Raw genomic sequence first — 26,996 nt, forward strand, 5'->3', positions numbered from 1 at the left:
GTTTATGTTCTTTTCATGTTACTTGTGTTTGATTGGCGTAGATTTTTAAGGGGTGGGTGTTAGGGGACAGGCGACAGGAGTTGGGAGGGGAGAGTGAGAGTGTAGTCGCTTTCATACGGAGATCAGTGCGGAAAGAATATCCGCATCTATGACGCATTCACTTCTTCATACTGAACAAAAGTTTGTAGTAGTTGTGTGAAAAGGCTTTTATCTCTCAATCATGTATGCTTTCACATAGCGGTCTGACTTTACAAGAACAAGCACCATGCAGGTCGGCTGTGGCTTTCAACACAGAAATTGTTCCGTCTTTCTGTCTCATGCGTCACCAACTTTCCCTGCTCAGAGGTGGATCAAATCGGTTCTGTACCTTTCATAGAGTACAGTGAGCTGGCAGATTTGCGCAATACCCCTGTGAAATAAGGCAGTGTGAAAGCTGCTAGTCTTAGGAGCTAATGACAAAAGTAGTAACGTTACTTGTGTTTTTAGCTTTTAGCTGGGTAGTTGGCGGTCCAGTCAGTGTCTGACACACTGTCAGATCTTTTAATGGCCCTGCTGTCCTCCCCAGAGATCAAGGAGAATGATCCATAGGCTGTATAAAAAATGTTGATCTCACAAAACCTGTCATGCTGTGGCACCAGGACTCTGTCAGAACCAGGCCAGAAGAGGGTGATTGTAGAAAATGAGCAGTCTGATGAGGAGGTTTAAGTTGAATGATAAAACATGATTAAGAGTGAGCAGTGATGATATTTAAGTTGAATGATTAAGAAGCATCTTGTAAGTTGAGAATACACGTTACTGTTATGTTTTAAGTACATTTAATAGCAATTATATAATTTTGCTTCAATTTCACTCTGGCCTCTTCTTAAGTTTGTATTTGACATAATACCTTATTATCTCAATTAAGTGTAAGGAAACAAATGTATATGTGACACAAAAGGCAATTCATTATCTTGGCTGGTAAAAATATGTGTGGCCGGTGGATTTTTTCATTTACCAGCCACCTTGGCAAGTGAGCCAATAAGTTAATTTCCACCCCTGTTGAAAAATGATTACTCTCCTTGAGCAGACAACACTGCTTTCCATTTGATTTGCTAACATATACATATATAGAAATGGAAATGTGGAACTGTGTGATGATTAGATGTTTTGTGTTACTCCCCTTTACTCCTGCAGGACTGGGCTCAGTTTGCTCTGTAGTTGGCATGCCTTCTTTTTAATGCAAAAGGCAAAGTTCATTACAAAATCGTTAATGTTGCTACACATTACAAACATTACTACAATAGACTTACCAGTGACAGCAGCTTTTCCCTGTGGGCTCATTAACTTCTTGTGTATATGTTCTGACCGACTTGTGCAGGCACCCTAGTGGTTTACACACACAACCTTCAGCAGGCCCTGAGGAGGCTGTGGTACAACCTTGCATGATGTTGTTGGTGTTAAAAGATTAGTTTAAAGATTACATTACTGCAAATGCAGTATAATGGGTCTCCTTTAATTGCTGTACAAGATTTTCTTTTGTTTAGTTTGTGAGGAAGTGATTTGAGAGAATCAACAAAAAGGAAACACAATACCAGGTGTGCACAGGGAATGGTTTTTGATGATGGATGATAGTTGCCCACTTCTTTAGTTGGTGTAACTGTCATTAGGAAATCTATGCGGGGAGCTCTGCTGTCGTTGGATCTTACCCAAGGGTTACTGATGGCCAGTACAGCACTAATAGACATGGACTAAAGCTCCCAATAGGTGATGTCAGATGAGTGTTTAATAATGATATAATTTGATCATTTTCATTCCCTTGAATTTAATTTTAAATGATATGCTTTGAAAAGGCACACTCCACATGAAATCTCACAAAAGTATTTTAGTTTTTGCTGCTTCATGAATCTCAACTGTAGAAGTAGAATTTAATATTTGATGACATTAAATGTTAAGATCATTGGGAGGGTGAAATTGTAATTGAAATAATGGAACTATAAGAGTATTTTGAATTGGATTAGAATCATATATTTTATCTTATTGAGAAAAATGTTTAGTCCAAATATGATCACTTCATCCTTGTTTTTTCACGAACTCTATAGTTATTGGTGATTATTGGTACTTTTATCTCTTCCTCTGCAGGCTTTCATGCAAACATTTTAAGAAATGTAATTTATTAGAAAGAAATCATTCAATTAATGGTCTTAAGTGTTTGCAACAAAACATTAAATACAATTTTTTTTCGAGACATGTATTAAGGTAAGACTAGACTTCGAAAAAACAAAAATGTAAAACAAATCAAAATGCTGATGAGCAGAGCTGGGCTGGGATTCTAATGTCAGTCAATATTTACTCTTTTCTATTCACAACAAGCCACATATGCTGGAAATCTTGGAAGAAGTTTGTTGGAATAATTTTTCTGTTTACTTTTTATGCCAGTATCTTGCATATCTTTTACTTTTAGTCTTGAAAAAATCCAAAATAGTTGTGCAGTGCACTGGCTGGTCAGCACTTTGACATTTTCGTTGTACAAGTTTTCTATTATTTTCTATTCTATTCAACATCCTGACCAGCTGGATTTATGATTTATGCAAAATTCAACAATATGATCTTCTGTTGCAAAGATGAAAGCTGATGCGCAAAAGAAATTGTGTCCTTTCAGTTTACTGTGTGTGTGATAGTAATTCTCCTCATTCATATAACATGGTAGGTCAGAATCCTGGAGCTTTAGAAGCTGTGTGTTTTAGGCAGTTGATGGTGGATTTGAGGTGGGATAAAGGACCTCACAGATGGTGTAGAGTCAAGTGTGTGTGTGTGACACTAAGTAGTACCTGAGTGTGACAGGATGCTGAGTGGAGAATCTTTAAAAACAAAGGATGAAAGTAGTGCCAAACAGGCATGACATTTTATCCCTAGCCAATTTTTGAATTATAAGTGGGTCCAAACTTCAAAACAATAACATAGGATATTTAGTTTGGAGAAAATGTAATGACTATGTTATGAAAATGAATATTAGCCTAAAAGACTGAAAAATGAATTGATCTGGCATCGCACAGGATAAAAACCTGAGAATACTTATCCAGTATTCTCAGGTTGTCATATAATAATGACTCCTTCTTCCCTGCAGCCTCCAACTCTCCGTGGAGTGAAGTACATTACACACCAGGGTAAATCATGTTAAGTGGTCAGTTGAAGTCATCATCTTTCTTATTTGCCTTAACAGAGTCATTCCTTAAATTCTACACAGTGTATTTTGGCCAGTTTCCTTTCCTGGGCTCCACAGTTAAAGAATTGTTTGCCTTCCAATGCATTGGTGCCCCCACACACTTTTAGGAACTATGACCGAAGGTGTGTTGTTAATGATTGTCAAGACACAGGGAAGATGTAATGTACAGTAGATTCACTGACTAAAGCCTAGTTCACACTACACGATTTTTAGCCTCGGCGAGCTCGGCGACCGTCATGCTGTGGTCGGGAGTAAATCAGTGGTTGATCGGCGGTCGTTACGTGTAAACTACTCAACAATGCATCACAACGGCTCCCTGACACATTTCTGACACCACCAACGTCTGCCAGATATCTAGCATGTCAACTATCTGGAGGAGTAGGCCCACTCGACATCCACATCCAGCTAATGAGAGCAGGCAGTCTTTGTAATTGCTATCTTTATAATAACAAACAACAGCTGTTGTGTCTCTAGGTTCGTGTCATTTCCCGTTTCACATTTCACGTGTTTTCTTAAAAAAACGTGGTTTGGAGACCAGTGTTGGGTGACAGAGTCGCTGTCAGCTCATGTAGTGTGTGTGTGTGACCCCCTGACCCACCGATCAGTCACGTAGTGTGCCACAACGACTTCAAGACTCCCATCACAAGACGGAAAGTAGTGTAGTGTGAACGGCACGGCCGTCGGCCGATGCTGAAAGTCCTGTAGTCTGCACGAGCCTTAAGTCCTTACAGGCTCTGTGATTGACAGCTTTATTGTGTTTAATGTGTGCGTAGGTCAGGAACAGCTGACCAACTGACAGACTGACGGGACAGCTAGCGGCGAGCATCACCTACACAAAAGCTTCTCACTTAGACACTGTTGTCTTTAGGTTACCTATAAGCTAGCAGTATTTCTTTTCATTCATTCTCGGATGCATTTTGACTATTATGTGTTTCTAAAGCTTGATATTTGCTGACCTTCCGAACAATGTTGTGCTTATGGGTGTCTAAGGCAAATACTAGTGCCTGGTTAGCCTTGTTTGCAGACCTTTAGGCATTCAGGAGAAGGGGGAGAAGGGGGGGAAGGTGGGGGACTACACAATATACACACAGAGGTACAGACAGTAAACATAATGTTGCTATAGACTAAATGAAAAATGGTCCAGATATATACAGTAATGTTTATGATTATAATCGTCATAGTAATGATGATGATGGTAATAATTAACAATAATAACGAAAGGACTAGTAGCAATAGTCGTTGTAGCAGAGGGTGTCGAGCAGGAACACGGGGGCAGCAGGTGACCCGCAGCCACAGATCCAGACTCCACAGCTCCAGAGCCAGAAAACCTGCAGGAAGTGATAGGAGGAGAGAGGAGAGAGACGAGAAAGCACAAGACTACCAGAAAGGGGAGAAGTTGTGTTATAACATGCAATAATGGGATGAGGTTGCATACAGAGGGAGAGAAAGTAGAGGAGAGAGGAGCTCAGTGCATCATAGGAAATCCCCCGGCAGTCTAGGCCTATAGCAGCATAACTAAGGGATGGTTCAGGACTACCTGAGCCAGCCCTAACTATAAGCTTTATCAAAGAGGAAAGTCTTAAGCCTACTCTTAAATGTGGAGATGGTGTCTGCCTCCTGAACCCAAACTGGAACCTGGTTCCACAGGAGAGGAGCTTGATAGCTGAACGCTCTGGCTCCCAGTCTACAATAATTTTTTAAAATTGTTTTTAGTTTTTTAAATGTAAAATGTTTTAATTTTGTTACTGTTCTATCTTAGTTGTTTATAAAATGTGAAAAGTGCAGTAAAGAGTTGTTTGGAATGCGTTTTCACTACATATCCTATTGTTTTGCTCAAGGGTTGATAGCTGAATAGAACATTTCATAGAAATAATAATAAATCAACTTTCCACAGTGGATATGGTGAAATGAGACGGTTTAATGTTAACTGATGGATTCTTCAGGTTGATAACACATGAGTGGTAGTAGATGTTGTTCAAAGATTGTTACAACTGTGTTTAAGGCAGATCAGGCTGGTATTCCTTTAGTGTTTAAATTATTCCATGGCTATTTCAATTCAGTTCATTTTGGATATTCTCTAGTTTGGTTGTTGTACCTTAACCTTTTCCTGTTAGAAACTGGATGAATCTTCGAGATGCAGAGACGGGCAAGGTGCTGTGGCAAGGAACTGAGGACCTCTCTGTACCGGGAGTAGAACATGAAGGTACATTCACACACCAGACATAATTAGACCCACATGTATCATAGCAGAACATTCTGTTAAAATCTTTCACTTTGTTGACCATTTTTTCCAGCTTGAATGTTTTTTTGAGTTTTGGCCATCAGATAACATTTTCCCATCAGCTACAGTGCCTTGCAAAAGTATTCGGCCCCCTTGAACTTTTCGACCTTTTGCCAGATTTCAGGCTTCAAACATAAAGATATAAAACTGTAATTTTTTGTGAAGAATCAACAACAAGTGGGACACAATTATGAAGTGGAACGAAATTTATTGGATATTTCAAACCTTTTTAACAAATAAAAAACTGAAAAATTGGGCGTGCAAAATTATTCAGCCCCTTTACTTTCAGTGCAGCAAACTCTCTCCAGAAGTTCAGTGAGGATCTCTGAATGATCCAATGTTGACCTAAATGACTAATGATGATAAATAGAATCCACCTGTGTCAAATCAAGTCTCCGTATAAATGCACCTGCTCTGTGATAGTCTCAGAGGTCCGTTTAAAGTGCAGAGAGCATCATGAAGAACAAGGAACACACCAGGCAGGTCCGAGATACTGTTGTGGAGACGTTTAAAGCCGAATTTGGATACAAAAAGATTTCCCAAGCTTTAAACATCCCAAGGAGCACTGAGCAAGCGATAATATTGAAATGGAAGGAGGATCAGACCACTGCAAATCTACGAAGACCCAGCCGTCCCTCTAAACTTTCAGCTCATACAAGGAGAAGACTAATCAGAGATGCAGCCAAGAGGCCCATGATCACTCTGGATGAACTGCAGAGATCTACAGCTGAGGTGGGAGACTCTGTCCATAGGACAACAATCAGTCGTATACTGCACAAATCTGGCCTTTATGGAAGAGTGGCAAGAAGAAAGCCATTCCTTAAAGATATCCATAAAAAGTCTCGTTTAAAGTTTGCCACAAAGTTTGGTGTGTCTCCCACCTGGGAGACACACCAAACATGTGGAAGAAGGTGCTCTGGTCAGATGAAACCAAAATCGAACTTTTTGGCAACAATGCAAAACGTTATGTTTGGCGTAAAGGCAACACAGCTCATCACCCTGAACACACCATCCCCACTGTCAAACATGGTGGTGGCAGCATCATGGTTTGGGCCTGCTTTTCTTCAGCAGGGACAGGGAAGATGGTTAAAATTGATGGGAAGATGGATGGAGCCAAATACAGGACCATTCTGGAAGAAAACCTGATGGAGTCTGCAAAAGACCTGAGACTGGGACGGAGATTTGTCTTCCAACAAGACAATGATCCAAAACATAAAGCAAAATCTACACTGGAATGGTTCACAAATAAACATATCCAGGTGTTAGAATGGCCAAGTCAAAGTCCAGACCTGAATCCAATCGAGAATCTGTGGAAAGAACTGAAAACTGCTGTTCACAAACGCTCTCCATCCAACCTCACTGAGCTCGAGCTGTTTTGCAAGGAGGAATGGGCAAAAATTTCAGTCTCTCGATGTGCAAAACTGATAGAGACGTACCCCAAGCGACTTACAGCTGTAATCGCAACAAAAGGTGGCGCTACAAAGTATTAACTTAAGGGGGCTGAATAATTTTGCACGCCCAATTTCAGTTTTTTATTTGTTAAAGTTTGAAATATCCAATAAATTTCATTCCACTTCATGATTGTGTCCCACTTGTTGTTGGTTCTTCACAAAAAATTACAGTTTTATATCTTTATGTTTGAAGCCTGCAATGTGGCAAAAGGTCGAAAAGTTCAAGGGGTCCGAATACTTTCGCAAGGCACTGTACATTGCTGAGATCTGTGGATGTGGGCAACCATACAAGCCATCATACAGGTTTTATATGGACCAATTTACCACAATTATTTAGAAGTGAAAACAAAGATGCTTCTTATCATTCATAATTTTTTACTTCAACCACAGGAACTTCTTCTGGTTTCAGTTGAACAGAAGAAAAACCTTTGTGGATTCAGGTTTCTCTCTTCAGTTAATCCCAGAATGAAAGATTTTGAGATCAGGGCTCTGTGGGGGCCATACCATAATTTCCAGGACTCCTTCTTGTACTGCTCTCCAGCCCTTCAGTGAACATACTGCCTTCTGCTGCAGACAAATATTGCACATTCTGATCCATCAGTCCATAGCACCTGCTGCCATTTTCTGCTGCCAGTTCCGGTGTTTTTATGCATAGTTGAGTCGCTTGGCCTCATTTCCATGTCGGAAGCTTTTTGCCACTTCTGATCAGACTTCTCCAGACAGACTGTTGTCTGCGGTTCTGAGCTGATGGCACTTCTGGACATCTTCCGATTATGAAGGGAAGTACTGTAAAACTTCAATTGATAGCTGAGTCCCAAATAGCCGCCTACTCTGTTTTGACAAATAAACGCAGGTCTCGATTAGACGCCTGGTCTGGTTTTTATAGAAGTTCTTTGGATGTATAAAACCTCTTAAACCCCGCTGGGTCTCACACTTTAGCTGCTTCTAAGCTGCTTAGATTGTTAATACAAATATAAATGTTTAAACGTATGATCAATATGTCAGTATGCACATGCTACACGTCGTTAGATCGGTTAGAGCTAGATCAAATGAATGATGCATCTTTGATATTATTTGATAATTTTTAAACAAGTAATATTCATACTGTTTCAAATAAATAAACTGTTTCATAGTAGCCTATTTCAGTTTTCTGGGAAAGGAATTAAAGGCCTGTCCCATATGGATGCCGAATTATCTCATTAGCCTTCCAAGCTAATGAGGTAATTCTTTTGGATTTAATGTACAAATGAAATGCTTGTAATTATACAGAAAGGAGGTAGTTCTCATGTTGCCTTTTATGTTAATTTTTACATCAAAACTGCTTAGTGCTGCGCCATTAGTGTAAAATCATTGTGGAGAGAATCAAAATTAATCACATGAATTTTCCCAGATCTAACGGTTATAATTCAAACCTAGTAGACTTCTTTTGCAAGTTTAGCTTTTGGGGTGTAGTTAATTCAAAATCTGCTCTAGATTTTCAAACTTATTATTCACAGATATACAGACAGATAATAACAATGTTCCAAAATTATGTGGAGTTACATATTTCTTTATTGGAAAACATAATCCATCTTCCAAAATACAATCTTATTTTTTTTACATTATACCACCCTGTGAAATCATGTTTTAACCCCCATGGACATTATTTTTATTATTATTTGTACATGTACCTGCTTTGCACCTGCCTCAACTTCTCTCTGCACACACTCACACCTTTACCTCTGGTCTCACTGCAAAAACACTTTCTCCGCCTGTCAATGTCATTGTCCATCCTGGTGTTTTATTGTTGAAATCATCCAATGCCAATTTTGTAGACATCACTCAACCCTAATTTGAATACATAATTTTGTGACATTTTGTGCATTTCCTTTTCTTTTTTTGGATGTTGTGATATAGGTGTTAAATTTCATTCATAGTCGTCTTAAAAAGGTTTTAAAAAGTCTTAAATTTGACTAGGTGAAACCTGCAGAAACCCTGTTTTAGCATTAAATCTGTGAAATGAACCATGCCATATCTCACCTAGAAGGTGTTGCTGTAGCTTTTATCTTTTAACTGCTTGGAATAATGACTTTAATTATTAACATTAAACTATTTATGTACATAAAAAAGGTTTATATAGCAGGTTTAAAGGAGAATACAAATTCTCAATATAGTTAGTTTAATTAGACAAATCATTTTACATATTGTTAACAAAAAGTTCTCTAAACATCTGTGCAGACATCACTGGGGTTGCTGGATGTCAGCATTTTCACTTCATGATTATAAATTAATAAACAAATCATAATGTACAGTACAATGCAGTGGTCCCTAGTTGGCAATGAGAAGTCAATTAACAGGCTCTCTGAGAGAAAATTGTGTTCAAAAATACAGTGACGGGTTTTTAGGATGTGAGGTGGCTGTCTTTTAATAATGAAGGTAATGATAATTTCTACAGATTTTAAGCATTTGGTTAGAGAATGCCTTGAAAAAGTTTCAATGTTTAAATAGGGCTAGCATTTGTAATGTGCGTGTATATAGTCAAAGGCCTCTTTCAGCATGTGGTAGTCAACAAGTGTCAGACACTTTCAGTTCAATGGAAACATGCAAAGCTTAAAGGGGAAAAGCTAACCTACAAACAAAATGGGTTGCTTTTGAAAACTCTGAACAAAGTTGCAAGCCTTGAATCCATAGCTCTGCCAGCGAACCTCCATTGGACGCATTAAAAACTAATTTGGTCTTATTCTCGACAGAATTGTTTATAGTTTATCACTGTCTCTCCAGCTCGTGTCCCAAAGAAGATCCTGAAGTGTAAGGCAGTGTCCAGAGAACTGAACTTTTCCTCCTCAGAGAAACTGGAGAAGTTCAGACTGGAGCAGAAAGTTTTCTTCAAAGGGCAGTGTCTAGAAGGTAATCAACCAAAACACTGAACAGGAACAAGATCCCGAAGGTCAGTCAGGTAACCTTTGGAATTTTGGAATACTGTTTTAACGAGTGGCTCCCCGTTTTGTTTGCTCTCATGACCACAGGTGATGTGATGTGATGTACATTCCTGCTAATGGTTTCACACCATTCCACCGATATAGTAGTAACAGTAACATGACAAGAAACACAGCAATGCAAGAACAAAAGGTAGGGAAGAAAAAGACTAGCAGGTTAACAAGGAGGTAAATACTATGTTTGAAAATTGTCGAAACCCCGGCTTTAAATTTACATTTATTCATTTAGCCTGACGCTTTTTATCCAAAGCGACTAACAATTGTTGTATATGTCAGAGGTCGCACGCCTCTGGAGCAAGTAGGGGTTAAGTGTCTTGCTCAGGGACACAATAGTAGATTGAACCCGGTGCTCTCACACCAAAGGCATGTGGTTTATCCATTTAACATATTTGATAGACCTCAAGGATCCACACAGTGTGTTTTGATGAGAAACACTGAATGGAAACATGACTATTGTTTGTTTTAAGAGAAAACTCATCAGGACACCTTTAATAAAGTAGATTCACAACCCTTACCACCAGATGCCACTAAAACCTACACACTGAACCTTTAATCAATCTTCATTGGAAATTGCAGTCAGATGACATCAGCCATGAAAATCACAGTGAATAAACAAACACTGACAACAGTCAGGCAGGTAAAAGAAAAGAGAGGAAAATAATCAAATTTGATTTATTTAGTACAGACAGAAACCGTACAAGATGAACCTAGGAAATGATTGTATCCCGTAAGCCAAACTTGTGTGGAAAGAGAGTTCCATTCACAGTGATGTTGGGTCAAAATGATGTTAGTGACAGAGTGCTTGGTTCCCTAAAATGTGTCATAAGATAAGCAGTTGCGTTAATACCCTTAGATCTTCAAACCTTGCCCCACCTTACTGGTAATGTTTTAAAGCACACTGGCGCCAAGTTATTATGGGAGGGTTAGAAAAGTACAGGACTATTGGCTCCAATAGCCAACAGACAGCTCACATAGTTGTGATCTTTTGTAGTTGTCAGTGTTGTCACTTCTTCGTTACTGTGTGTTTGGAGTGCTGTCCCTGCTGTACAGAGGCGAGGTTACAGAGAGCCCCAAGAGGCAGCACACAATTGAATCCAACACAACATGTTTATGTTGCTGGTTTCCACCAGAGAGGGAAAAACTATCTGGAACAGTATTTGGACCATTGTGGTACACTCACACACTATATTAAGCCACATAATAATGATGTTTTGTGTTATTAAGGCAGCGCTGTGCTCTTTGTCTGTCTGTGTTTCTCTGTGCAGAATGGTTCTTTGAGTTTGGTTTTGTTATCCCCAACTCCACCAACACATGGCAGTCTCTAATAGAAGCAGCTCCAGAATCCCAGATGATGCCAGCCAATGTTTTAACGTGAGTCTCCACAAATGATCTTCATTTCTCTGTTTTATGTTCCTGTACTTCTGACACATACAATAGCCTATATCTAATGTCTCATCTCTACAATTTTATCGTATATAGCTGTGATTCAATTTTAATCAAACCCAGTTATAACTAACCAACATACAGTGAGACAAACAAGATTACATGTTAGTTAAAGGTTATAGGTGCCCTCAGTTTAAGTTTGACATTGAAATGAAGTTGATTAGATAATGTGTTTTAAAATTGACAGGAATGAAAAGAATTAAGAGCCAAGTTGTAATCAACTGAACTCTTCCTTTAACTTTGTTGATTCTTGAAATCAACAATCAGTAAAAATTCATAGATTCATTGTAATGTTATATACTGTACATACTTTTTTACGGCAGTGATAGTAGTGAAATTGTCTGAGAGATTTGGTAGCTCAGTTAAAGCTGACACGTGTCTTTGTATTGCAGTGGTAATGTGATCATAGAGACCAAGTTCTACGATGATGACCTCCATGTCAGTACCTCCAGGGTACGACTTTTCTACGTCTGACCTTTGACCCCTTATACCTGACTCTACCTTCCAAAATGCTGATGTCCTGCCAAGGTCTATAAATTACCAAGGTTAGCTACAATTTGCAGCAGTAAACAGCTCATTGCCGACTTGGGATCAGCACATTTGGGTGAAACACAGCTGTGGTCCCACAGTGAAAGAAGTGAGCTTTGTGTATGGTTGTTCTCTTGTTTTGTGTTGACCTGAAAACGTCTTCTAGACCTTGAGAGGAGAGGAAAGAGGAGGAGAAAGCTCTATGTTGCATCCTCAAATTCAATTCAAATGACACGAATTATGTTTTTTTTAAATTCTGCCCTCTCTCACTCCAAGGTTGCATTTACTCAGGAACATACAGAAACCGTACAAGCGTACCAGACCTGTAACCTGTCTGATCTTCTCCTTTCTGTCTGAACATGGAAACACTGCTCTCTGTGTGTCAGCCGTTTAAACACAAGCAACATGTCAGTGTCATGGGAAGATGTAGCTAAGTGTCTCTTTTTAGCTACGTTCAAAAGTTCTTCATCATAAAACATTTCCTTTAGCTGTGTCCCATTCCAGAGGCTACCTCCTGTCAGTTTATCATCATAGGTAAATAAGGCTGTCCCCTGTTTACATTTGTAGAACCTCAAGATCCACGGTTCAGTTTTGTGTTTCTATTTATTATCAGAGAAATGGAAATTATACAGATTTATTTGAACACATTTACTTTGTCTGCCAACAACTCAACACTGAAAGGTGGTCTCTGTGAGGCCAAGTACTGCTCATGTAGTTTTAGTCCTCTGAAGGAAACACCTTTGCAGGCAGCCTCTGCAGCGGGGCACAGCTTCTAACCCTTTCCTGTATTCTGACTCTGAACTAGTTTAGAACAGTAGTTTTTAGTGTAGTGTGAGGGACGACTAAGCGCCTGTTTTTATTCTAGTCCACCACAAGAGCAGCTGGTTTAACAGGATTGCTTCTTGTCTGTTGTTTGGAATGAAAACCTGCACACTGTTGTCATGATGACATATTTGAAAAGCGCTGTGTCTGAGGAACATTCATCGGCAAAGGTGGTGGTAGTGGGGGGGTTTGTTACATTCATTTATGTGCTAGTACTTGACTTTCAGAGGTATACTTTATTTAAAATATTCAACTAAATCATCATTAGGTGTAGACCGAGACATGCATAAATGATTATTTCTTTTTTACAAATTTATCCCAACTAGACCCAGATGTTAAACAGCCGCTTAAAGTTTTTAACGCAGCTCTGCTCTGTACATCCTGACTAGATTTTTAACTTTGAATTTCCCTCCACTACACTACATTCATGTCATGTTTATTTTTTCTTAGCTGCTAACTGAGCTGTGTAAAATAGATTTGTGTTTTAATATGACAGGATCTGTGAATTAAAGTCATCCAATGTTACATGCACGTGTGTGAGCTGATCATGTTTGACCCCTCAAAACCCTTTAACATAGTGACAAAAATGCATTGTCATCTTGCAAAAACAGCTATATTCTGAAAACCTGAGATTTTGGAAACACAAGGGGACTGTTCGGTCAAATCATATTTGGTTATTTTTGAATTATAAACACAGTGTGACTACATCTATTTAGGTTCAGCTAATTCTTGAAGGCTTACTTGTACTGATGTTAATTGATACAAGGAACCACCCCTGTGGTTTAGTTGAGACAGGTTATTTTGTAGATAGTAGAACATATTTAAGGGAGTTTTTGTTTGTCAGTAAAGAGGGAAGATGTGTGCATATGATGTTGTATTAAGTTTGATTTGTGTTCCATATTCCTCACTTCAGCCAAGTTAACTATTAAGGTGGTTGTTGTTTTCTTTGCAACTTGTGGAGTTACATGTGTCTCATGGTTGCATGGTGTAAATAAATCACTTTTTTAGTCTTTGACGTTGTCTCTGAGTCTCTCTTCTATCACCTTCCTAGTCACTGGTCAGGCTTCCCCAAAAATAATAATAATAATAATAATAATCCTTATTTGTAGAGCACTTTTCAAAAACAAGTTACAAAGTGCTTTAACAAGTGTAAAGTGTAAAAATGGGTTTTAACATGTATGTTGGCTGTTAGTCATTTTGATGAAGAAACTGAAATTATTAGCAGTCTATTATTGTAATCAGTGACGTGAAGGACAATTTTGAGGTACTTGTACTTCACTTGAGAGTTTCCATTTTCTGCTGCTTTATTCCTCAGAGGGCAACGTTGTACTTCTTACTACTTCTACATTAATCTGACAGATACAGTTACCGATTACTTTACAGATTAAGATTTTACATAAAAAACATATAACAAACTATATAAAGTAGTTAAAATTAGTTGCTACTTAGGCCAGTGCACCAGTAATAATAAAATCCTAAAAATAACAATGAAAGAGATCAATCTGCACAGAATTTGCCTCCTTTTCTTCATGTAGTAAGCACATATTAAAAGTAATGAGGGGCGTTTCACTGAGCAACTATGGGTGTTTGAAGGGTCGGATATGGAGCTCCCTCACATGCGCCACATTTCAGGTTGATTGTGATTTATAAAGGGAACCTTACAGGTGTGCGCACGCACAGATTTATAAGTCTGAATATTTTTTGCCATACACCATTTTTGGGCACACATACACTTTTAGGGAGGATTTTACGCACAGTTTTATAAATGAGGCCCCAGGTGCATCAGGAAAGAGAGCCAAAAGATGACACAATGCTTAGAAAAAGAGCTAAATAAGGAGGTCCAAAAGAAGTTGAAAATCAGTTGTTACATGACCGTCACGTCAACTCAGGTCTCTGTTCTAGTAACAGAATGGGACTATATTTTGCATCGATCTCTGACCCTCTTTGATAAAACTTTTGTACTCTAATTGGTGTCTGTTTTTGCTGAAAATAAACATGTTGGGAAAGGTTCAAGCTTTTAAGTATTGAATTTTTTACACAATGATCATTACACAGCCATTTCTTTACTGTGTCCACTATATTGTTGGTCTCCTTCATGGCCTAGAACCTTCTCTCTTGCCTTTTATTTTTCTCCTCATGAATAAGACAGACCAGTCAACTGGATGCAGAGTTAAATTCAATTCAATTCAATTCAATTTTATTTATATAGCGCCAAATCACAACAACAGTTATCTCACAGCGCTTTTCATAAAAGAGCAGGTCTAGACCGTACTCTGTGATGTTATTTACAGAAGCCCAACAGTTCCCACCAAGAGCAAGCACTAGGCGACAGAGGCAAGGAAAAACTTCCTTTTAAGAGGCCATCTGCCTCGACCGGTTGGGGTGAGAGAGAGAGAGAGAGAGAGAGAGAGAGATGTAAGGAGAGAGAGAGAGAGAGAGATGTAAGGAGAGAGAGATGTAAGGAGAGAGAGAGAGGGGAGGGAGGCAGCCTACACAATATACACACAGAGGTACACACAGTGAAGGTAATGTTGCTATAGACTAAATGAAAAATGGTACAGATATTTATAATAGTGTTAATGGTAACCATCGTAATGTTAATGATTATAATAACAATAATAACAATAAGACTAGCAAAAATAGTCGTTGCAGCAGAGGGTGTCGAGCAGGAACACGGGGGCAGCAGGTGACCCGCAGCCACAGCTCCAGACTCCACAGCTCCAGAGCCAGAAAACCTGCAGGAAGTGATAGGAGGAGAGAGGAGAGGGACGAGAAAGCACAAGACTACCAGAAAGGGGAGAAGTTGTGTTAGTAACATGCAATAATGGGATAAGGTTGCATACAGAGGGAGAGAAAGTAGAGGAGAGAGGAGCTCAGTGCATCATGGGAAATCCCCCGGCAGTCTAGGCCTATAGCAGCATAACTAAGGGATGGTTCAGGACTACCTGAGCCAGCCCTAACTATAAGCTTTATCAAAGAGGAAAGTCTTAAGCCTACTCTTAAATGTGGAGATGGTGTCTGCCTCCTGAACCCAAACTGGAACCTGGTTCCACAGGAGAGGAGCTTGATAGCTGAACGCTCTGGCTCCTAGTCTACTTTTGGAGACTCTAGGAACCACAAGTAACCCTGCATTCTGGGAGCGCAGTGCTCTGGTGGGGTAGTAAGGTACTATGAGCTCTTTAAGATAAGATGGTGCCTGACCATTAAGAGCTTTGTAGGTAAGAAGAATGATTTTAAATTCTATTCTGGATTTTACTGGAAGCCAATGCAGAGAAGCTAAAACAGGAGAAATGTGATCTCTTTTCCTGGTTCCTGTCAGAACACGTGCTGCAGCATTCTGGATCAGCTGAAGAGTCTTAATGGACTTTTTCGAGCAGCCTGATAATAAGGAATTGCAGTAATCCAGCCTAGAAGTAACAAATGCATGGACTAGTTTTTCTGCATCATTTTTAGACAGGATGTTCCTGATTTTCGCAATATTACGTAGGTGAAAAAAGGCGGTCCTTGAAATTTGCTTAATGTGAGACTTAAACGACATGTCCTGATCAAAGATAACTCCAAGATTCCTCACAGTGGTGCTGGAGGCCAAGGCGATGCCATCCAGGGAAACTATATCTTTAGATAATGCGTCACGGAGGTGCTTAGGCCCCAGAGTAATAACTTCAGTTTTATCTGAGTTTAACATGAGAAAATTACAGGTCATCCAGGTTTTAACATCCTGAAGGCACATTTGAAGTTTAGCTAACTGATGAGTTTCATCTGGCTTGATCGATAGATATAACTGAGTATCATCTGCATAACAATGAAAGCTTATGGAATGTTTCCTGATAATATTGCCTAAAGGAAGCATATATAAAGTGAAGAGGATTGGTCCAAGGACAGATCCTTGAGGAACTCCATGAGTAACTTTGGCGTGCATGGAGGACTCATCGTTAACATGTACACCACTTAAACACTCACCAGCCACTTTATTAGGTACACCTGTTCAGTTGCTTGTTAACACAAATAGCTAATCAGCCACATGGCAGCAACTCAATGCATTTAGGCATGTAGATGTGGTCAAGACAACTTGCTGAAGTTTAAACCGAGCATCATAATGGGAATGAAAGGGGATTAAAGTGACTGAACTTGGCATGGTTGTTGGTGCCAGACAGGGCTGGTCTGAGTATTTCGGAAACAGCTAAGAACAGGAAACTGACGCTACAATGTGCACAGGCTCACCAAAACTGGACAATAGAAGATTGGAAATATATGTGGCCTGGTCTCGATTTCAGCTGCGACATTCAGATAGTAGGGTTAGAATTTGGCATAAACAACATGAAAGCATGGATCCATGCTGCCTTGTATCAATGGTTCAGGCTAGTGGTGGTAGTGTAATGGTGTGCAGGATATTTTCTTGGCTCACTTTGGGCCCCATTGTACCAACTGAGCATCATTTAAACACGACAGCCTACCTGAGTATTGTTGCTGACCACGTCCATCCCTTTATGACCACAGTGTACCCATCTTCTGATGGCTACTTCCAGCAGCATAATGCACCATGTCACAAAGCTCAAATCATCTCAAATTGGTTTCTTCACATGTCAATTAGTTCACTGTACTCCAATGGCCTCCACAGTCACCAGATCTCAATCCAATAGAGCACTTTTGGGATGTGGTGGAATGGGAGATTCTCATCATGGATGTGCAGCTGACAAATCTGCAGCAACTGCGGGGTGCTATCATGTCAATATGGACCAAAGTCTCTGAGGAATGTTTCCAACACCTTTTGAAGAATTAAGGCAGGTCTGAAGGCAAAAGGAGGTCCAACCCTGTTCTATCAAGTTGTACCTAATAAAGTGGCCAGTGAGTGTAGATATAAAGTTTTACAAGTTCGCCTTGCACAGTATTTGTCACCAACTTGTAAACACGGTAAGCTAACGATCATTGCTTGGTTGCTACCAAGTGGCAACCATCTGTTCTCCTGGGTGAAGCCAACCCGGTAGTCCCTAAAACTGCAATTCATCGAGTGGCCACTTGAGCCTGGCTCCAGAAAGGAGTCTATCTCCATAGACCCCAATGTTAAAATGCAATAAAAATCATATTTAAAACCTGGTACAAAAGATGGTTTTTGTGTATATTGCTAATTTTGCCCTTCATGACAACTGTGAGGGGGGTGACATTTTTTACTTTTAACTCACCTGTTAAAATTATATTAATCAGAATCAGAAATACTTTATTGATCACATTGATCATTGATTGGTCACAATTGCATACTTGTCAAAGGTAGATAGATAAAGAGTATATAAGAGTATAATAAATATAAAATATAAAGACAAAGGATTGTGGGTATGTACAATATTTCCATTATTAAGAGTTATTATGGTGAACCAAAAAGGACTAGTGAATAAATAGCAACAGAGAATATTGCACATTAATAATTAAACAGATAATATTGCACAAAAAAAGATAATACAATCCAGTTTAAAAACTTAGTATCCGTGTGTCAGACACTTAGAGGGAGGAGTTAAAGTTAAAGTTTGATGGCCACAAGCAGGAATGACTTCCTGTGGCGCCTTGTCACCCTTGCTGACACATCCAACCACAGCAGAGTCGTCAGAAAACTTCTGAAGATGACAGGACTCTGTGTGGTAGCTGAAGTCTGTGGTGTAGATGGTGAAGAGGAAGGGAGAGAGCACCGTCCCCTGCGTGGCCCTGGTGTTGCTGACCACGCTGTCTGACACACAGTGCTGCAGGGGCAACAATCCAGGACACGAGGGGGGCATCCACCTGTCAGCTTGTCACCCAGCAGTGGTGTTGAAAGCAGTGGAGAAGTCAAAAAACATGACCCTCACAGTGCTTGCCGGCTTGTCCAGGTGGGCGTAGGTGCGGTTGAGCAGGAGGATGATGGCGTCCTCAACTCCCAGTCGGGGCTGGTAGGTGAACTGGAGGGGGTCCAGAAGATTGCTGACCATGGGCTGCAGCTGATCTAGAACCAGTCTCTCCAGGGTCTTCATAATGTGGGAGGTCAGTGCCACAGGTCTGTAGTCCTTGGAGCTATTAGGACGTGACGTCTTTGGCACAGGAACGAGGCAAGATGTCTTCAACAGCACAGGGACCCTTTGGAGACTCAGGCTCAGTTTGAAGACATGGTGAAGGACTCCACATAGCTGGGGGGCACAGGCTTTGAGCACCCTGGGACGGACACCATCAGGGCCTGCAGCCTTGTTGGAGTGGAGTCTTCTCAGTTGTCTTCTCACCTGGTCAGCAGTGAGGCACACAGAGGTCACAGTTGGGGTAGGCGGAGAGGAGGAGTCGTCAGGCTGGAGAAAGCTGTTAACCTGAGAGCCGGAGGAGGGGGGGGGGTTGGGGTCTCTCAGGAGGGTGGGGGACAGTGAGGAGGAGGAGGGGGGAGTAGTGGAGTTGGAGGTGTTTAAGGTGTTTGAGGGCAGACAGCAGCTGAGTTAGTGGGGTGTTGGGCAGGAGCCATAGTATCAAATCTGTTATAGAACAGATTAAGTTCATTGGCCCTGTCCAAGCTGCCTTCAACTCCTCCGCTGCCAGTCGATCTGAAGCCAGTGATGTTCCTCATGCCACTCCAGACCTCCCTCATGTTGTTCTGCTGGAGTTTACGCTCCAGCTTCCTCCTGTACTTCTCCTTAGCCTCCCTGATCTTCACCTTCAGGTCCCCCTGAATGGCCCTCACCTCCTCCCTATTCCCGTCTCTGAAAGTCCTCCTCTTAGCATTCAGGATGTCCTTGATGATCCTTTGTTACCCACGGTTTGTTGTTTGGGTAACAATGGACAGTCTTTGCTGGGACAGTGCAGTCCACACAGAAGTTGATGTAGTCTGAGATGCACTCAGTAAGCCAATCTATGTCCTCTCCATGTGGCTCACAGAGTGCATCCCAGTCTGTCACCTCAAAACAGCCTCCTCCGACCATCTCTTCACCGTCCTTGTGGTCGCAGGCTGCCTTTTCACCAGAGGCACATAGCAGGGATTGATATGAACCAGGCTGTGGTCTGACCTGCCCAGTGGGGGGAGGGGGGAAGAGCTGTATGCATCCTTAACGTTAGCATACAGTAGGTCTAGGTTCCTCTCCTCTCTAGTATGGCAGCTCACATACTGGGTGAAGTTGGTTAGTGTGGTGGTCATGGTGACATGGTTGAAGTCACCCGAGATCACTCGGGTGTTGAGTCTGGAGTTCAGCAATGGCGGTGTGGGTGATGTTACACGCCAACGTCGAGTTGGCAGAGGGCAGAATGTAAACAGCCACGACGATGGCATGTGGAATTTCCCATGGCAGATAATATGGCCTTAAAATTCTGCATTATTAGGGGCGTGGCCGCTTTGATTGAGCCGAGGCTGCTGACACTGCTAGCAATCCTCCTGCCATCTGCCACCTCACTCAGCTAGTTAAGGAGCTCTGTAGCTCTTCTTCATGGTGATACCAGAAGAATAATGGCAGGCTGTGCAGTTTATTGCAGAGAGAGACCATCCAGGAAGCTGGTGCTCCTGTTGGTGAGTGAAATTCTAGTATTTTATTTATGTGTTACAATAATTAGCAGGTATGGGTATATAACTTTTGCTTGTTAGCTTAGCTACCTAACTAGCTAATTAGCAAACTTCAAGTTTTGGTAACAATGCTAAAATAACATGAGTGCGCTAACTGTAGTTTTTACACAATCATGCACAGGAGTCAAAATGTATTAGAGTATTATAGTTAATTAGCTGATTAGAGTGTGGCACCAGGTGTCTTCAATATTGAACCTTTTCACAATATTCTAATTTTCTGAGATACTGATTTTGGGTTTTCATTAGTTGTCAGTTATAATCATCAAAATTAAAAGGAATGAACACTTGAAATATATCAGTCTGTGTGGAATGAATGTATACATTATACAAGTTTCACTTTTTGAATGGAATTACTGAAATAAATCAACTTTTTGATGATATTCTAATTATATGACCAGCACCTGTACAGACAAAGCAAACAAGCAGGGAGGGAGTGAACAGGTGAAAGATACAAGGAACTAATCAGACACAACAGTAACAAAGCTAGACAAAGACACATGAAACTGATCACTAACACAGGAAGCAACGCATGGGAAAACACAGGAGGGTATATTTAATAAAGTACGGGTGAAACTCGAAAAATTAGCATATCGTGCAAAAGTTCATTTATTTCAGTAATTCAACTTAAAATGTGAAACTAATATATTATATAGGCTCATTACATGCAAAGTGAGATATTTCAAGCCTTTATTTGGTATAATTTCGATGATTATGGCTTACAGCTTATGAAAACCCCAAACATCTCAGAAAATTAGAATATCGTGAAAAGGTTCAGTATTGTAGGCTCAAAGTGTCACACTCTAACCAGCTAATTAATCCAAAACACCTGCAAAGGGTTCCTGAGCCTTTAATTGGTCTCTCAGTCTGGTTCAGTGGGATTCACAATCACGGGGAAGACTGCTGACCTGACAGTTGTGCAGAAAATCATCACTGACACCCTCCACAAGGAGGGAAAGCCTCAAAATTAATTAATTTTTTAATTAATTAATTAATTGCAAAAGAAGTTGGATGTTCTCAAAGTGCTGTATCAAGGCACATTAATAGAAAGTTAAGTGGAAAGGAAAAGTGTGGAAGAAAAAGGTGCACAAGAAGCAGGGATGACCATAGCCTGGAGAGGATTGTCAGGAAAAGGTCATTCAAATGTGTGGGGGAGCTTCACAAGGAGTGGACTGAAGCTGGAGTTACTGCATCAAGAGCCAGCACACACAGACGGGTCCTGGACATGGGCTTCAAATGTCATATTCCTCTTGTCAAGCTGCTCCTGAACAACAAACAACGTCAGAAGAAAAAAAGAACTGGTCTCTTTGTCAGTGGTCCAAAGTCCTCTTTTCTGATGAGAGCAAATTTTGCATCTCATTTGGAAACCAAGGTCCCAGAGTCTGGAGGAAGAATGGAGAGGCACACAATCCAAGATGTTTGAATCCAGTGTGAAGCTTCCACAGTCTGTTGGTTTGGGGAGCCATGTCATCTGCCGGTGTTGGTCCACTGTGCTTTATTAAGTCCAGAGTCAGCGCAGCCGTCTACCAGGACATTTTAGAGCACTTTATGCTTCCTTCAGCAGACAAGCTTTATGGAGATGCTGACTTCATTTTCCAGCAGGACTTGGCACCTGCCCACACCGCCAAAAGTACCAAAACCTGGTTCAGTGACCATGGGATTACTGTGCTTGATTGGCCATCAGACTCGCCTGATCTGAGTGGCATTGCCAAGAGAAAGATAACGACGTGAGACCGAACAATGGAGAAGAGCTGAAGGCCGCTATTGAAGCATCCTGGTCTTCCACAACACCTCAGCAGTGCCACAGGCTGATAGCATCCATGCCAGCCGCATTGAGGCAGTAATTCATGCAAAAGGGGCCCAAACCAAGTACTGAGTACATGATTCATGAGTGCATGATTATACTTTTCAGAGGGCTGACATTTCTGTATTTAAAATCCTTTTTTTTATTGATTTCATGTAATTTTCGGGGATTTTGAATTTGGGGTTTTCATAAGCTGTACGCAATAATCATCGAAATTATATCAAATAAAGGCTTGAAATATCTTACTTTGCATGTAATGAGTCTATATAATATATTAGTTTAACCCTTTAAGTTGAATTACTGAAATAAATTAACTTTTGCACGATATGCTAATTTTTCGAGTTTCACCTGTATACCAGAAAACATGTAAAGAATGAATAACCAAACAAAACATAAGCTGGAACATAGAATGAGAACACAATCAGGACATAATACCAAAACCACGACAGTAACAGTAAATATAAGAGCAAAATGATAAATATACAATAAGAGCTAACTTGACTGTTCAAGTGGTGTCCAGTAGTAAGAATAATATTGCACATATAATTAAACAGTGTATTGCACATTGCCATAATTAATGTTAAATACCAGAGAGATTATCATGTTGAGGAGATCTCAGAGTTGAGTAGGTTTATAGCAGTTGGGAAGAGGCTGTCTGTAACTTTATACCATTGTTATGTTGATAGGAGCCCGATGAGCTGATGGCAGCATCATTCCAGATGTGAAGCACCAGAGTCTGGTTCTACAGATGTCCCAGCTTCCAGCATGACCCTGCCAGATCCTGCACCCTACTGCTTTGCTCAGCCTTTTGTTTTTACTTTTACTCCACAACACCTGAACTCTACTGATTTCAAATTATGACACTGGGTTCCTATCCACAGGTTCTGTTATTATAATTACTGCTACAACACATTATTTCAAATCAGACAAAACTACTTTTACATTGGTAACATTTTAATACTGATGTTTTCATAAATGCAAGATATGATTTTAATTTGTTAAACTGTTGCTTTTGTAGTAGGAATAATTTTTGGTATATAAAATGGATCAGAATAGATATACTTAAAATCACTCTTCACTCAGTGTGATCTAAACTTTAAAAAATAGGATCGTTAACAGCTGTAAATGAAAATATTAAGACAGTATTATAGGTCAACATTTTGCATGTGAGTAAAAAGTAAAAAATGAAAAGCTGATGTTATATATTTGTTTTATTTGGACCTTTCTTTAAGAGATTAATGTGACATTAACTAAGAAGTTGTGGAAACCAAAGAATTATCTGCACACTGAATAGTTCAACAACTGGTGCATTTGATCAGCTCTGAGACCTCAGTGTTTGCACCATCACAATTAATGATTCCACCTAGTTGGATTCATAATTACTGGTTGGTTTGGATGTGCCCACATTCTTCTGTGTTTAAAGTTCATTTAAATTAGAGCAGCAAACAAGGCACTCTTCAAAAAATATTCAGGCTCTGGTACTGAGTGTAAGACTCAGTTACTCTACTCAGGTAGAAAGTGAAAATACTCCAACACACACAGATGTACACTGTATAATTACTTTTCAACATTTCATGTGAAACTTGAAACATTTTTGGGAGCATTTTCACTTTTAAACTTCAACTAGACTCATCTCTCTTAGCAAGAGTTCAGTTTTAATGTTTGATGTTTTATCTGTGTTATATGATTAACTTGTCAATTGAATTGACAGAGAATGTGAAATCGAACATTTTCAGTCAGTAGTAAAGACAAAATTTGAGAATTATTTGCAATGTGAACCATAATTTATATATTTTTTAAGTGTGCATAAATTAAAACTAAAGAAGAGCTATTCCACCACAGTCCAACAGATAAATGTCCAGCACAATGAGGATGGTTTCCATGTCTCTGCAGCTCTCTGGCACCAGGTTGGACATCTGATCCACATCCACTGTGACTATAGAAGGAAAATAAAAGAGTAATAAATGTTGCAGGTGATGTAAAATATAAAGTTAACTATAAACGATGCCTCAGCTTGAGTAACAGTAGTAATATGTCAAATATGTGAGAGAAAATGGAACAAGGGAGCACCTCAAAATATAGATGACAGCCAATAACAATTGTTTTTGTGTTGTCCTTTGAAGACATACATTGTAATATCAGCTGTCAACTGTCAAGTAGCCATCACATTGGTGTTATCACATTATAAAGTATAGTCCTCGCACCAGCCCTGCTCACTCGCTCTGTTTGGTTTTATTGCAGTGTACTCTTTAGCACTCAGAGCTCCCCCTGCTGATCACAAGGTGCCTCATCAGCCGTTTCAAACCCAGCCTTCACTATATGGCCTGGTCCGCTTATTTGCATACACTCCTCAATCCTAAATCTCAAATGCCCAATCCTAAATTCAGAAATGCCCAATCTTAAATGCCCAATCACCCAATTCTAAATGCCTAAATGCCCAAACGTCCAAATGTCCAATATTAAATGCAAAAATGCTCAATCCAATGGCCAGCGATCAGCGACAGCATATACCAATGTTGATTCAATTGTTATCACAAAGAGATATTGAAACTGTAAGCATATACAAACCAGGCAGACTAGGTGTGTATATAAATAGATAATAGAGAGTGTAGATTAAGACGGAGAATTCCGAGATCCCGATCTCTGGTGTGGGAATGCATATCATTCACAGTGCAACTGCTGATGTCACTGTAGAGGTTAAATATATTTGATGGATGCTTTTGTTACAAGGACACACAATCCTTTGATTTATTGTCAGGAGCAACGTGCTGTGTATCCGCACCTGTAGCCTACATGATGGCAAAAAAAAATCTTATGTGTGCCAGCAACAAGTGTTCCATGTGAACACATTTTTTCCAAGGCTGTCATATATGGAAAAAAAAACAACTCGGCCCCAAGACAGCAGAATATTTCTGAATAAAATTCTTGACATAGGCCTATAACAAATGTGAGACTTTGTTCCACTTTTGTTTCCACTAATTTTTTATCATTCTTGAAACCACTTCAACATTACTCAGTTAAGGATTTTTAATCCATTCCACCCCATCACCACAATTACTCATTATTATTCATTGTTATTACACTAGGACATTCCCACTATTTATCATTACACCTCTTTTAAAAGCTACTGTATAATACTGTAAATATCCATATTTATAAACATTTATTATTTTCTTAGATTTTATACTTTATTATATTCTCTACTCACTAATTTCTACTATTATTTCTATTCCTTTTATGTCTTGCAAGTATCTGTAACAAAGAATTTCTCCTCAGGGGATCACTAAAGAATTCCGATTGTGAAATATAAAACAACACACAGATGTGTTATTTAAACACAATTTTATTGCAGTCCCCATCTGCTGTCTCTCACAATTGGTCATGTATTGTAAATGCATGTCAGTCATTGTTTCAATAAAACTCCTACCAAGATGTGTCCATCACTGCCTTTATTATAATAATAATAATAATAATAATAATAACTAGAACTGCAAGCAGTTGTAATTGGGGTCCAAGCCTCCCGGCACAAGCCGCCCCCCATGACCCCGCGGAGGGCGCAAGAGTTGGCCTGGGCGCTGTGCTGTCATGCCGCATAAGGACCCCAAGTTTGGTGTTGATCTGCCATTCCAAACGTAAGTAAAATGTGCCATGGTTAGAAATCCTATTCATTTCAATGAGATTTTCCCCGGCCTTTCAGCTTCGATTATAGCGCCACCTGGAATGGGAATTGAATCAAATTTTCAGGTGTCATCAGAGGCCGTGGAGAAGAATTGAGCCAAATTTTGTGTCAATCAGACTTGCGGTTATGGAGATTTAAAATGCATGTAAGTCAATGGGATTTTTTTGAACAGCGCCAACTAGGGACTAACTGTAACAAATTTTGCAGAGCCCCTCAGGGGGCATGCCACATAAGGTCCTCAAGTTTTGTGTTGATGGACCTTTCCATGCCTGAGATATCATACTTGCTGTTTTTAGCGTTTTGGCAAATATCTGTTAGCGTGAAATTGGGACATTTTTTGTCGGATCAAAATTCCCTCTACAAACTTTCTTTGGCTTGGTCCAGAGATGGTCCGTGCCAAGTTTCGTGCCGATCGGACTTGTCGTTTCGGAGGAGTTCATTAAAACAGGTTTTTCAGTTTTCGAGATGTAGCGAAAAAAATGTTTAGGCGGAAATGGGCGTGGCCTATACCAGGAGATTCAGCTCGATCCCCCGAACGCGTGGATATAAGGTTTTTAATATCCGCCACTGTATGCGGGAGTTACAGCGATTTGTGCCAAAATTTTGACCTTGCTTGTAGCGCCCCCTAGTGGTCGAAGTGAGCGAATTTTTTCGCATGTCGTCGTCTCATGGGCCTGAACCTACCATTAGTGCCAAAAAACGTCACTCTTGTAGCACGTTTTGCTAACAAAACGGCGTTTAAAACGGCGTTTTGTGTATAAAAACGCCGCGAAAAACGCCGTTTTCTTTTGGCACGCCGTAAAAAGCGGCGTTTAGTTAACAAAACGCCGTTTTAAACGCCGTTTTGTTAACTAAACAAACGGTGTAAAAAACGGCGTTTTGTAAAATGATAATGAGCTCCGCCCTGTGGATTTTACAGCCACTAAATTTGAACTGTTGTCACCCAATCAGTACAGAAGAAGAACAGACCACACTAATTCAGCACTGATCTACTTTACTGTGATCGTAGCCACACAAAGGCAGAAAGTAACCACAGACAAGCATGAAAAACTCAACACAAAAGTCCCAGACTGATCAAGTAAATTGACTACATTTACTAAAAATATTTAGCTACTCTAGGTTATAGCTTGTAACATCTATTGATTGATGATTTTAGATCAAATTTGACATAAATAATTAATTTGCATTTTATTTATCATCACTGTCAGATTAAAGTATCTCCTAAAATAGAACATACAAACACAAAGAAAGTAAGAAAT

The 26,996-nt window shown here is 40.0% G+C and overlaps 2 protein-coding genes and 1 long non-coding RNA gene across 3 annotated transcripts in view; all 3 read left to right on the forward strand.

Moving 5' to 3' along the window:
• Nucleotides 1–705, forward strand: part of LOC119900190 (leucine-rich repeat-containing protein 40-like) — a 16,090-nt gene extending 15,385 nt beyond the window's left edge. Inside the window, exon 4 of the mRNA XM_038714949.1 lies at nt 639–705. Coding sequence (XP_038570877.1) covers nt 639–705 — 67 coding nt within the window. The remainder of the gene's footprint in view (nt 1–638) is intronic.
• Nucleotides 706–5,316: 4,611 nt separating this feature from the next.
• Nucleotides 5,317–13,717, forward strand: LOC119901301 (retinal rod rhodopsin-sensitive cGMP 3',5'-cyclic phosphodiesterase subunit delta-like; the record flags this gene model as incomplete). The annotated part of the gene is given in 4 exon segments (XM_038716921.1): nt 5,317–5,405; nt 9,695–9,820; nt 11,175–11,280; nt 11,745–13,717. Coding segments are annotated over 4 exon segments (403 nt in total), but the record flags the coding sequence as incomplete, so codon positions are not given.
• Nucleotides 13,718–19,742: 6,025 nt separating this feature from the next.
• LOC119901302 lies at nt 19,743–23,259 on the forward strand. The gene is made up of 2 exons (XR_005444166.1): nt 19,743–20,203; nt 22,745–23,259. It is a non-coding gene; the product is annotated as an uncharacterized LOC119901302 (long non-coding RNA).
• Nucleotides 23,260–26,996: the final 3,737 nt, after the last annotated feature.

Source organism: Micropterus salmoides, unplaced genomic scaffold (genome assembly GCF_014851395.1).
Source record: "Micropterus salmoides isolate LMB-PRFRI ecotype aquatic unplaced genomic scaffold, ASM1485139v1 Ms_hic_scaffold_13, whole genome shotgun sequence".
Classification (NCBI taxonomy): domain Eukaryota; kingdom Metazoa; phylum Chordata; class Actinopteri; order Centrarchiformes; family Centrarchidae; genus Micropterus; species Micropterus salmoides.